This window comes from Erinaceus europaeus, chromosome 12 (assembly GCF_950295315.1).
Source record: "Erinaceus europaeus chromosome 12, mEriEur2.1, whole genome shotgun sequence".
NCBI lineage: Eukaryota > Metazoa > Chordata > Mammalia > Eulipotyphla > Erinaceidae > Erinaceus > Erinaceus europaeus.
In genome coordinates, this window is record NC_080173.1 from 54,118,335 (window position 1) to 54,132,380 (window position 14,046).

General features: G+C 38.9%; 1 protein-coding gene across 6 annotated transcripts in view; it reads right to left on the minus strand.

The window, feature by feature from the left end:
• SPOP (speckle type BTB/POZ protein) overlaps positions 1-14,046 on the minus strand; it is a 78,469-nt gene that overhangs the window by 14,436 nt on the left and 49,987 nt on the right. For all 6 annotated transcript variants that reach the window (XM_060203679.1, XM_007525628.3, XM_060203682.1 and 3 more), the window contains 4 exons: positions 13,229-13,350; positions 10,433-10,584; positions 10,182-10,309; positions 1,139-1,316 (listed from right to left, as the gene is read on the minus strand). In XM_060203679.1, coding sequence (XP_060059662.1) covers positions 1,139-1,316; positions 10,182-10,309; positions 10,433-10,584; positions 13,229-13,350 — 580 coding nt within the window. The remainder of the gene's footprint in view (positions 1-1,138; positions 1,317-10,181; positions 10,310-10,432; positions 10,585-13,228; positions 13,351-14,046) is intronic.

Sequence of the window (14,046 nt, forward strand, 5' to 3'; positions counted from 1 at the left end):
ACCCAGGCTGTCTGGATGGTACTTTATTCCCTTGAAACTAAAATTTTCTCCATTATATCCTAGGCCTTGTGGACAGGCTGACACTCTTTTCTTTCTCTTTTAATTTTATTAATGACTTAAGGTTGATTATAAAATTATAAGAAAACAGGGGTATAATTCTGCACCGTTACCACCACCAGAGTTCTGTATCTCCATTCCCTCCACTGGAAGCTAAAATTGCTGAAATGGATTCACTATTATTTCTATAACTATCTGTATAGTTTGTTATATTTGCCCCTCCCCCTTTTCCCCCTATGGTCCTGCCTTCCTAAGTCACACCTACACCTATTACTACTCTGAATGTCCTTCCTTTTTCTCTCTCTAGGTCCTGATGGAGCTGGAGTTCAGTGCCCTCTGTTCATCTTCCCCTATCATTTATTCCCCTCTGGGAGTATGGACCAAAATTCTTAATGGAGTGCAAAGTAGGTGTTCTGGCTTCTGTAATTACTTCTCTGCTGGACATTGGTGTTGCTTAGTAGAGGTCAATCCATAAACCCAGACTGTTTCTATCTTTCCCTGGCAGGGTAGGGCTCTGGGGTGGTGAGGTTTCAGGACACACTGGTGAGGTCATCTGCCCAGGGAGTCAGGATACAATCATGAGAGCCATCTACAACTTGGTGGCTGAATAGGTAATTGACTCCTAGTCTTAACCAGTAGCTGCAAAAGAATTCAACACCATATTATCATCTATTCTTTGAAACATGTATATGTCCACTACAGAGAGGAAAAGCAGAAATATCTTTTTTTGTTTGTTTTAAATTTTTTTTTTTTTTGGCAGGCAGAGAGAGAGTGAAAGAGACCATAGCCTTGAAGCTTCCTACAGTGTGGTGAGGGCTGGGCTCAAACCTGGGTTGTACAAATGGCAAAGAAGTGCACTATCCAAGTGAGCTATTTTGACAGTCCCAGGAATACGATTTTTATGGCGCATATACTCCATATGGTCACATAACTAATGTCACCACAATGTAAGGATATATTTAGTTGAAGCTTTTTTGTACTAGTCTAAAAAGCTGAAGTTATTTAAAAGGTGATTGCTCAGTGACTGTTTCTCTTTGATTCACCAAACCTTAATTGCCCCGCCCCATGAGTTAATACTAACCTGCTAAGATAGCTTTGTGAGCCTGGAATTCCTGTCCAGCGACACACAAACAACAGTCTGTAAACCGGGAATTCTCCCACAATCCTCCTAACTCATCTGCCAATCGGCATTCAGGAACCTTCACCATATTCATGGTATTCTGGCCAGAAATGTTGACAGAATCTTGCACCACACTTACCTGTGAAAGATAAGGAAACAGTCAAAATTTTTTGTTAATAGTTTTTCTCTTAGTAGGAGGTGAAATCACTTACTTCATCTTCTGAGTCAAGTAATTTCCAATCTATTACAGTCATACATACTTACTCTATTCCACCTCAGGGCAATAAGGAAAGGGCCTCACAAACCTGCTTTTCCTTCAGTTTCTAATTAAGCTCTGATTCCACTGTCCTGAAAACTTGGGCAGTTATCTCAAGGGAAAAACTGACAGAAACAAACATCAGACTTCAAGTATTTACCTTGTTCTTCCATACAAATAATTCTTGTCTAAACTAAACTTAGGGGGACCAGGAGATCACTTTCCCAATAGGGCACAAGCCTTATCATCCATGAGGTCCTACTCAAGTTCAGGCACCATATGGAAGCACATGATTATCGAGTACAGGAGGAGATCCACAGATAGTTGAATGGTGCTGTGGTATATTATCTTTTTTTTTTTTTTTAACCAGAGCACTGCTTAGCTCTGGCTTATGGTGGTGTGAGGGATTGAACCTGGGACTTTGGAGCTATTATCTCTTAAAAAAAAAAAAAAAAGAAAAGTTGGGCCCAGGGAAGCTACTTAGTAGTATGGTACACTCACAAGGCTCTGAGTTAATTTTCTGGTACCACCATAAGCCAGAGCTGAGCAGTGCTCTGGTAAAATAAATAAATAAATAAATAAATAAAGTAAGTTCATCTAAAACCAACAAAAATAAAGATATGTATATGTATTTTGAACTCTCTAGAGAAATAATCAAATAAGCCTAAAAGCACTTCACTTATTTTAGTTAGGATTGGAACATGGAAATCAAACATGGCTTCCATAGGGCCTGGCAAATAATCGGTGCTTCCTTATACATACTAGCCTAGTAAACCAGACTGGACTTGGCAGATGTTTCTGATCATGATAATATGGCTGGCTCCAGTAAGATAAGACATACTTGGCTTTGGAACAAAATGCTGACAACAGGTTTACAGAGGAATCAAACTTGCCACTGTGGCTTTAGCAGCAATAGTTGCCTTAACTATTCAGCTTAGATAAAAACCAAGGTTAACTTCTAGATGAATCAATGAAACTCACACAAATTCGTTAGAATATTAAATATAGGGATTTATAAATCATATAAAATTATAAAATAAATGTAAGTTACCAAACTGAAGATAAGACCCAACAGACCAGTCTTCTGGCTAATAACCATTGCTATTCTTCATCCCCTAAATCTTCAAGTTAAATTTATTAAAATTAAAGCAGAGTTCACAAAGCTTGAGAGGCAACATTCCATTCTTGCTATTTATTCCTAAGAGTTAAGTGAGATAGACAGCTTAAGAATATCCTAAACAATTTGGTAGTGGGTGACACCTATTTTGGGGAGATGTGAAACTATATTATCCTTGTGACTACAGTCTGGTAAAACATTTCCTCAGTAATAAAATAACATCGTAAAATGGCCCAAATTTCTTGTAATCTCTAAGATGCAAATCATTCCTTAAATGCAGTCATAAAATCCAGAGGCAAAGTTAATGTACCATTAAATTGACCCACTGTACCTTCTGTACAGGAATGAGATATCTACAATCAAGAAATAAATCCATTTGTCTAAAACTAGCTGCCATGATCTCGAGTAATGATGTAGCCAAGATAATCAATGATGAATGTACTTAACATTAGTAGCACACTTATCAGAAATATTATATCATTTTAATAGCCATGACCCAGAAAATATAGCCCAGATTCTTTCAGATAATATATATATATATATTTTTAGAGATAACAAGGGCATCGGATCAAACTCAGGATCTTATGTTTTCGAGTCCAGTGTTTTATCTCTCAAGCCATCTCTCAGAGATTCTTCACTATAAGATTTCTTTTTTTTTTACAATTAAAAAAAATATTTATTTATTCCCTTTTGTTGCCCTTGTTGTTTATTGTTGTAGTTTTTATTGTTGTTACTGCTGTCGTCTTTGTCAGATAGGAGAAATGGACAGAGATGGGGAATACAGAGAGGGGGAGAGAAAGACACCTGCAGACCTGCTTCACTGCCTATAAAGCGACTCCCCCACAGGTGGAAAGCCAGGGGCTCCAACTGGGACCCTTATGCTGGTCCTTGCACTTTGCACCATGTGCACTTAACCTGCTGCACTACCACCCAACTCCCATCACTATAAGATTTCTAATTTGGTTCAGCCACTACGTAATACTAGTACCTTCATTTCTCTGATAATAACAAAAGTTGGAGTTGTCTATTTCCAGTTAGAACTTTAAAATACTTTTTTTTTTGCCTCCAGGGTAACTGCTGGGGCTCGGTGCCTGCACCATGAATCCACTGCTCCTGGAGGCCATTTCCCCCCCCTTTTGTTGCCCTTGTTGTTGTAGCTGTGTTGTGGTTATTATTGTTGTTGTTGATGTCTTTCGTTGTTGGACAGGACAGAGAGAAAATGAAGAGAGGAGGAGAAGACAGAGAGGGGGAGAAAAAGATAGACACCTGCAGACCTGCTTCACAACCTGTGAAGCAACCCCCCCTGCAGGTGGGGAGCCGGTCCTTGCGCTTTGCACCATGTGCACTCAACCCACTGCGCTACCGCCTGACCCCTAAAATATTGACTTTTATAAAAGATTAAGGCCAATTATATCCAACTTTCTCATAGGGAAAGGCAGGGGTCTCTTGGGCTAACCAATGAAGGGAACAGCAAATGTTTTTGGCACTGAGTTCCAGTCTGAATTAAATAATGATGACAGAAGCCCAAAGTCATTAACACTTGATGACAATTTACTAGGATGAGTAAAATGAATTGGTAAAAACCATGCTGAATTTTAAACTATGGTTACCAGTGAACCCTCTCTATTTGTTAGATGTGTGCTGAGTGGGACCCAAAAACTGTGAGTCTACTCACTGGGACAATTCCTCTCTCTAGACACAGACAGGAACACAACAGGAAGCAGAACATACCTTCACTGTTTGAGCCAGACTTATTCTGTAGATATACGGATGCCTGTAGTCTCCAGAGCTCTGAATGTCTGGCACCTCTTACCAACATTACGCTTAATTAAAAATAAATTTTAAATGGCATTCACAAATGAGTCTTCAGAGCCCAAACTTTTAACTTAGAAAGGGATTGTTTTTCTGTGCAAACGATGATGCTAAAATGAGACGATTTGAGAAAAACTAAGGATTTTTTTTTTAATGTCTATAAAACTGACTATGGAGACTCATTGAGAATTGCAGCTGTGAAGATGACGTGCCTGTGACATTTATGTCATCTTGTAAAGGACTGCATGAAAATGTCTCAGGGAAGGCTGCATAATCCTCTAAATTTTGAGTTGTAAAAAGGACCTCACTCTAAAGTCAATCCCTTTTCTTAAAAAAAGGAAATTTTATGAAAGACTACTGACTGTGACAATTTTTACACATTTAAAAAAAGAAAATATAGAAGGAATGAAGGGGGGGGGAGGAAGAAATATCTGTTTTAATGTCTATATGTTAACCAATCAAGGTCAATGCATACAGGTTGTTTGAAAGAGAAAAACTATCTCTAGTAAGAAGGCTAGCTTATTATTTTTCATACCACTGTATATTCAGAAAACAGGATAGCATGAAATACTAAAATGAATAGCAATCATACCCACAATATACTTAAATTATAGAAACTACCATAGAAAATAAAAAGCAAGTTCTGTATGACTACATTTTTCTTGACACCATTTTTACAATGCTTAGAACCAAAAAAAAAAACCTAAACAATCTATTGTTCAGGCATACAAATAATAAACAAGGGAAAACAGCATTCAATTCAAACTAGCTACTTTTCTATTTTCTGACAGGGGAGAGAATTGGTCTAAGGGATAGAGGGGAGTGCATGGGTTAGATTCAAGTTAATGATGCCACTGGGTTGGGTGGTAGGTTTGTTACATTACTGTGTCTTATAACCTGTAATAATATTTATATATTATGCCACTATTTAATAGATTCAGGACAATCAAATATTAGCATTTAGCAGACCTGCTTCACTGCCTATGAAGAGACTCCCCTGCAGGTGGGAAGCCGGATCCTTACTCAGGTCCTTGGGTTCCATGCCACATGTGCTTAACCTGCTGTGCTACCACCTGACTCCCCCTTCTTTCTTTCTTATTAAGCAAGTTTAACTAAAAGAGAGAGAAACAGACAGACAATTCAGGGACTAAATTGAAGATGCTTCCAAATATGTCAACTAAGTGATATCCAAGTAGAAGAATGATCATATTTCCTACAAAAACACCACTGAGCATTGGAAGTGATTGTAAACAAATACAACATGTAAATAAAAAATAACAGCCTTGAACAAATGAGAGTGAACATAGGGTGGCACATCATAAACAAAACCACTTCACTCAGCATTCTCAGAGTTTACAATCTAATTTCATCTAAATATTTATTAACAGTAGCAGTATCATGGAAATAAAAAACAAACATAAAAATATGTGCTTCGTGGTGCGAAGTACAAGGACTGGTATAAGGATCTCAGTTCAAGCCCCCGGCTCCCCACCTGCAGGGAGTCGCTTCACAGGCGGTGAAGCAGGTCTGCAGGTATCTCTCTTTCTCTCCCACTTCTGTCTTCCCCATCTCTCTGTCCTATCCAACAACAACAACATCAGTAACAACAATAATTTCAACAACAATAAAAAATAGTAAGGGCAACAAAAGGGAAAATAAATAAATTTTTTTTTAAAAATGTGCTTCTCAGTCTTTCATCTCAGGAATTCCCTCTTCTTTTTACGAGACAGAAACTGGGAGTCAGGCGGTAGTGCAGCGGGTTTAGCGCAGGTGGCACAAAGCGCAAGAACCAGTGTAAGGATCCCAGTTCGAGCCTTCGGCTCCCCACATGCAGGGGAGTCACTTCACAAGCGGTGAAGCAGGTCTGCAGGTGTCTATCCCCCCCCCCCATCTTCCCCTCCTCTCTCCATTTCTCTCTGCTCTATCCAACAACGACATCAGTAACAACAATAATAACTACAACAATAAAAACAAGGGCAACAAAAAGGAATAAAGAAATATTTTTTAAAAAAAGAGAGACAGAAACCATGATGTCTCACACACACACAAGGATTCTGTCTTAATGCTGAGCCACCTCCCTGATCCAACTTCTGTTTTATTTTACTGAAGATTCAATATATATATATATATATATATATATATATATATATATATATATATATATATATATATATATATATATATATATATATATGATGAGAGAGAGAGAGACCAAGGCCAAAGAACCATGTTATTATTTCCTACTATGTGGAGTGTTAAACCTGGGACCTTACACATGTTTGGCATGCACTCTACCTTCCTGGCTGCAAGGATCTTCTTCTGTTTGTGGCTACTAGGGACAGCCCTCCCCCCCCCAAAAAAAAAAAAAGCCATGAAACAACTCTACTTAAGGATAGTGCCTGGGGCCATAGGCAATGGACAATGGAGCAATGCAGTACTCATAGCCTAACTATGTATGTGGACAGCAAACTAATAAGAACCTCAGAACAGTAAGAAAATGCTAACTAAACCAATGATAAATAAAATATAAATATGTACTAAAATAAGCATGTCTATAAATATTCCATTGACTGAAGTGAAAGGTCAATGGGATAGAATCTGTACCAAAGAATGATCTAGCTTTGAAAGGCACTAAGAACTTATATGAACTGTAGACATTTTAAAATCCCACACATCCAACACACACCCCACGCAACTGTCTTGCAATGCTGAATTCTACTAAGTCCACAGAGAGCTTTGGAACAGAAATGAGTCTCACTAGGCGCCAGCCCAAGTATGAGAAGCAACACTCTGCACCTGTGGCCAACAGAGAAGTGTGAGAGGAACAGATGGCACACCTGGTCTGATGGTAAGAAACCGATGGCATCAGCATAAAGTAGCAGACGTTTCCCTGTTCAACATCTCCTCGTTTCCAAAGTGTCATCTCACTTCCCTTCTAAGTCAGTAAGGCAAATCTAAACTTAACCACAGAATTTCTCTTAAGAGAATTTCATATGGAGAAGCAAAGGGAATGCAGTCTTAACCACAGGATAAGAAACTGCCAAGTGAGGGCAGGCCAATTGGTTTCCAAACCAAGAATGTTAGCATGAGACTTGGAGCAGCTGGAATGGATTTAGTGTGTGTGAGAGAGAGAGAGAGAGAGAGAGAGAGAGAGAGTGTGTGTGTGTGTGTGTGTGTGTGTGTGTGTGTGTGTGTGTGTGTGTGTGTGTCGGGGGGGGGGGTTGGAAGAAGCAAAAGTATATGAAGAAAGACTGGACCTACCGTGGACTTTAAAGTACTGCAGTAAAAGTTATGGTATTGCCTAGAACACCACATAAAATATTTATAGAGATCTTTTCCACAGAACTGTTCAAAAGCTGACTTTCATTGCCAACAAAAATCAGAACTTCCACTATTTTAACTTCCTTCTGAAACAATAGTCTCTAAGATAGGTGAAGATTAAATTGATGGTACCTATATTATAATATTTAACCTCCTATTAAAAACATCTGCTTGCTTTCACTTCTTTCACAGGGCAACTGAGTATGTTTTGTAGCTAGCTGGGATTTATATGGAATTCCAATTTCAGGTTCATGGTGGTCGGAAAAGCAGTTTAGTTGGTAGAGTGTTGGACTTGCATGTGAAGTCCCAGGTTTGAGCCTTTGCACTCTCTATCTGGGGTGGCAAAATAGCTCACTTGGACACTGCACTGCTTTCCCACGTGCAGGACCTAGGTTTAAATCTGGGATCCCACTGCATGGAAAGCTATCAGAGGAGGGGATGGGATACAGAGTTCTGGTGGTGGGAATTGTGTGGAGCTGCACCCCTCTTATACTATGGTTTTTGTGTTTCCTTTTTATAAATAAAAATAATAATAAAAAAACTTCAGTACTGTGGTTTCCTTCAATCTTTCTGTCTAGAAATAAAGAATAAAAAGAGAGAATAGCTGATATTTCTCATTAAATAACTAAATCATGAAGAAAAAGGGCCAAATTTCAAGTTCACAGACAAGAAACTAAAATATTTTATGTACTTATATAAATGCTTTTAATTTAGAATTTCCTTCTTTTGCACAGCAATTAAAAAGGAAAAGAGGTAGAAATTATACAAAGTATACCTTACAAACTATGCCTCCAAAGCTTTCTAATCACCAGCAGCTATTCTGTGGAACTATTCAATGAAACTATAAAGAGAAGCTGGCTACTACTGGCCAAGTTTTTTCTGCATAAGGGCAAGATTCCCAGGAGATCCCTTTTCTTATTGCATAGGTACGGAAGAAGGGCAAACGCTAGAAGAAGAATTGCATAGGTGGTACACCTACCCCCACCCCCTTGCCTTTCTTCCCCCACTCTCTCCTTCCCTTCCTTCCTGTCTTCTTTCTTTCTGGGTCTTAAACCGAGATTCTACTGTCTCAAATGGAATTCTCCTTCTTTCAATTTCAGTCAGAGACAGGGAGGGAGGAAGGGAGAGACAGAGAGGAGAGACGCCACAGCACTACTCCACTGTTCATGAAGATTCCCCTTGTGCTGTGCACAGTGCTCCCATGTGATTGGGGGGCTCAAACCTAGGTCCTCATATAGGGAAAACTGAGTGCTCTACTGGATGAGTTATCTCCCAACCCTGGTGATCTGCCTTTGAAACTGATATTAGCTCACAATGTAAGTTTATTGACAAATACAGTAGTTGAGGTAACTTACTTGCAATCTCTCCATGAAAACATTCAAGTCACTATTCTCGTTAAGTGGTGATGCTCAGGAAGTAGTTTCTTGACCATATAATGTAGAGAATACTAACATCCTAGTTAACTAGAGGTTTTTACCCCCTGTGGGTAAAAGAAAGAAAGAGAGAGAGAAAAAGCAAAGTACTGCCCCGCCACTACTGATTGAAGGTTACCTTTGAATGGTGCTCTACCTCTAGGTCCTTGTATCAGGCAAAATGTTTGCTCTGTCTGGTGAATTATTTCCTGGAACCCCCACCCCAAACCCCTGCCACTAGAGGTTTTATTCATGTATTAAACTGTGAATATAGTGTTTATAAATGTATTACTAGCATCATGTGTCAGCTGATTAAAATATACTAATGCATCTACTTTCCAACTCAAGTCTTGGTTTAGGAATTTTACTTTGAGGTTTCTATAAATACCCCCCCCAAACCTATAAATCTATGAGGGTGATGGGGGAAAGAAGTATACTCCTACCTAAATGACAACAGATGACTATTCCAGCTATGAGTTAGAGACCTTTACATAGCCTTCACTGTTGGGGGGGGGGGTGATTTTTCACTTTCTTATTTCAAAATAACTTTTGAAAGACAAACTGGAGACATTCAACTCCCAGTGAGAATCAGCTAGTTCAAAGAGCAGAAAAGTGATCTGTAGTCAAACACACCTGGCCTTCATACTCAAAAAGCCAGAAGCTTTGATGAACAAATATGCACAATCTAGGCACTGACTTATTCTTTTCAACCTGAAATGACAGGCCTCCACAAATACTACCTGGGGGGGGGGGGGGGCACAAACAAACAAACAAAAAAACCCACAGTGGAAAAGCAAGAATTCTGACCTAACTAAAAGAATAGTAAAAACACACACACACAAACACACACACTATTATCAAGATATCACAGAATTGTTTTAAACAACAGTAATATATAGAAATCTTAGATGTCCAAACACTGAAACCATCACAAAGTTTTCAATCAGCCACAGAAATAATAGTCATGTAGCACCACTCCACTAAGGTGTTTTTCCCACTCTCCATTCCTGATGCAATACAATAAAGTATACTGATATACATCAGGTCTGAAAACCACTGATCTCATAGCAGTGTAAAAGGACTCACCTCGCAGAAGAGAGTAAGCTTGTCATCAGGGAGAAGCCCATTTGCCTCATCTAAGAGAAAATCTCTACGGATGAATTTTTTGAATCCCCAGTCTTTGCCTTGAACAAACCTATATGCCCGTTGACTCTCTGGGGTGAAAAAAAAAAAAAAGTCATATTTAGGGTTACTCAAATAACCAGACAAAATCCACAACTTGCCACGGTATGAAGTTGCTGGATGCGAGAATAAGAGATCAAGAGGAGAACATTTACCCATAGCTTTGGTTTCTTCTCCCTTGGCATTCAGGATGGAGAATTTGAATTTTGCCCGTACTTCACTCTTGGGACAGCTGACCAGTAACAGATAAAGTGACAAGTAATCTTTGCTTTCTTCATCTAGCCCTTTTGGGTTTACTCGCAAACACCTGCCCAAAACCAATAAAGGGGGGAAAAAAAAGTCAAAAGCAGCCATGTTCAGAAGACCAAGAAAATGACAGGAGAGGAGCAGAACACCAGAACTGAGAGAGGATTGTTTAAACAAAGAAGGAGGAGGAGGAGTAAGAGGAGAAGCAGCAGCGGCAGCAGCAGGTGGCAGCAGGTTATGCAAAGAGACTCTTGTGCCACAGGCTCTGAAGTCTTAGGTTCAATCCCCTGAACCACCATAAACCAGAGCTGAGCAGTGCTCTGGTTAAAAAATAAATAAAATAAAATAAAATAAAATCCTAGGGCCTACTGCTGGAGATTCTGATTCAGTAGAATGATTACTTAGAAACCACTTTTCTTTCTTCCTTCCTTCCTTTCTCTCTTTCTTCCTTCCTTTCTTTTAAAAAGATAAATTTTATTTATTACATATGCAAGAGCATTTCACAGGAGACAGAGAAAAGAAAGTGAATGAGCACCACTTTGGTATATATAGTGCGCCTTGGATTGAATCAGGAAATTCAGGTATGCAAGTCCCATACTTGACCAATTGAGCTCTCTCTCCTCCAGAAACCACTTTCCCAGAACACTCTGAGTCATCTTTTAGAAAGGAAAAATAACTAGACTTCCTAAAATCTGATAACACATCCCTTGCACCATTCTCTTGATTCAGAATCTCCCAAACTGCTCATCTTTTTTAACCTAAAATATTTCTAAAATTCGACCTAGTCACTGTATTCTAATGCTCAACCTCAAGAAAAGCAGTCCCTAATTTTGTTGGGACTGTGGAGAAAATATGAGGCAAAACCAAAAGTAAGTCCTTTAAGATCACCTTGGGACAGAAAATGTATTCTTGAGAAATGAATACTACATAATCTCTTACAAATACTTTATCAATCTGGCAATACGATTCTAAGTTTAAAATAAAGAAGGCAGCATGAAGGAAGCACTGAAAAGTAATCTCCCATCACACAGGGTAAAGTTCCAAGCTAGATTTCTAAACAGAATCAGAGATGTCAACTTGTTACCAACAAATGAAGGCAAAATTCAAACAGAATTTGATAGACTCAACTAAATAAAAGTTGTAAATATCATTAGTGGCTCAGAGACTGCTTCTACCACATATACATAATAAACTGACTACATGTACCCTTTTGCCTTGCCAATGTTATGATACCTTTCTCAAGCAAGAGGCCTCATCCAAGTGCCTTTCTAGGGAATAGATATGCCACATACATCACTGTACTAAAGACGCGAAAGATGTGGATTTAAATATAATACGTAAGAATAAGCAAGCTCTTAGATCCTAGAAGTACATTGCTTAATGCACATAATCAGCAATGCTAAATGAATGGACAGTTATTTAAACTCTTCAGTTATCAAGTCAAAATTGGTAGTTCACAAACATGTTTTGGGGTTTTTGTGGTCTTTTTTGTCTTTACTGTGATGTTCAATACTCAACTACTTGCTCTTCCTCATGATACAGGGTGGAGATGGGATTAATATCCTTACCCCCCACACCAACCCAAATCATATTCCCTTTGCCAGGAATTAGCTGAGGGAATCCAGATGAAATCAATCATTAAATATATGACATATTTTTGGCCTCACAGTTCAAAGAAAGTTTGAAGGATTTTACTGAATGGTAGTGAGTCATGTTCATTGTTGTTACCAGTCATTCTTCAGCCACAAGAGAACCTAAACTTGAGCTGTCAGAAGAGGGCAGAAATAGACTAACTCAACTGGATTAACTGCATTCAAATCTATCCTACACTCTAGGCATTTCCATTACATAAACAAATACATTATTGTTGTTATTTAAAAATAAATAATTTGGGGCAGGAAAATAGCTCATATAAATAGTGTGCATGCTATGTCATGCAGGGGACTTAGGTTCAAGCCTGGTTCCCACTTCATTGGCAGTACTAATGTGTTATCTGTCTCCAGCCCCTCCATCCCCACCCCCCAAGCTGGCTGTCCCACAATGGTGATGGCCTGATGATTTAAAAAAATAATAATTAAGAATAAAAACAAGTAATTTAAGTAAAGAGATTTTATGTTAAAATTTAAATAAATAAAAATAAACTAATAATAATAATGATAAAAACTTCTGCATGACCATTATGCTACTTCCCCCGCAATTGGGGGCCAGGCAGTGGTGCACCTGGTTAAGTGCACTGTACCATGAGCAATGACACAGGTTTAAGCCCCTGGGCCCCACTTACAAATGGGAACACTTCACATGCAGTGAAGCACCGAAGCAGATGTCTATCTCTCCCTCTCTATCCCCCTTCCCTCTCAATTTCTCTGTCCTATTAAATTAAGCAGGTAAAGTTTTTAAAAAATCTTTTTTTTTATAAAAGGAAACTCAAATTGCCCTGTAGTTAAGATTTACATCATGTATGAATATCATTTAAAATACTGGCCCATAGTCATTTGCATTTACTGATCCTTGATATAGTCATCAAATTAATTCAGTAAGTAGAGAAAGAGCATCTATTATTAAGTGCTGGGTAGTGTTATAGACACTGGGTACAACCTCAAGAACAAAACAAGTCCTGCCTTCAAGGCTCCTACATTCCAGTCATTCTCCATTAAAGCTAAGCAAAACAGGCAACTATTTTTACAGCTAGATATATTTTTCCTCACCATTTCAATTTATCATTGGCTCCTGATGAAAAAGTTGAACTTTTAATGACTTCACCCATCTCCTCCCGGCAAAAGCTAAAGTTATTGATGGTCCACATGTAGGAGAATTTCACAACCTTGATCTGTTGAAAGAAAACCAGGAAGCAATTACAGAGGAAGTGGGCAACCTAAAAAATAGGCTTAACAGAAAAGAGAGCGAGAGAGAGAGCGAGAATCATTCCTCCTCCCTCTACATGATTCCCCATAAGAAGATGGTACTGTTTGGCTGGGACAGAGGTTCAGTTTTTTTCTCATCTTTTGTCCCTTCTCCATACTTTCTTTTTGTTTTCTTAGTGCCAAGGATCTAACCCAGGACCTCATACAAATGCATCCACATTTTAAGAAGTAACACAGCGACCAATTGCTTTCATATTTTTCAGTTTCTGAGAAGCTCTGGAAAATAAGCAAAGCATGAGCAGGGTTGGGAAAGATGATAAAGACGTACCAAAAATGAGCCCCTGCTCACATCGGTCTTTGACTGCAGTTCACACGGTGATACTGTTGCCTAGGTTGCAAATCTTAAATCAAATTTCCCCCTTGAGTTGCCCAACAGGAAAACACTGTGCCACCAAGGGGACTAAGATTCAAAAAATGCCCCCCCTTTCAGCATTCACTGAAAACCAATGGCCTACGGGAATCATATTCCACTGGGGAAGCAAGTAACAGAAAGCTGACAAATACCTTTTCTATCAGCTATTTGGCAGTTATGACCCAGAGAAAGCAGGAAGTCCAGTGTAGAAAAGAAATATTCCTTTTATCCACCAAATCTGCCCCCAAAA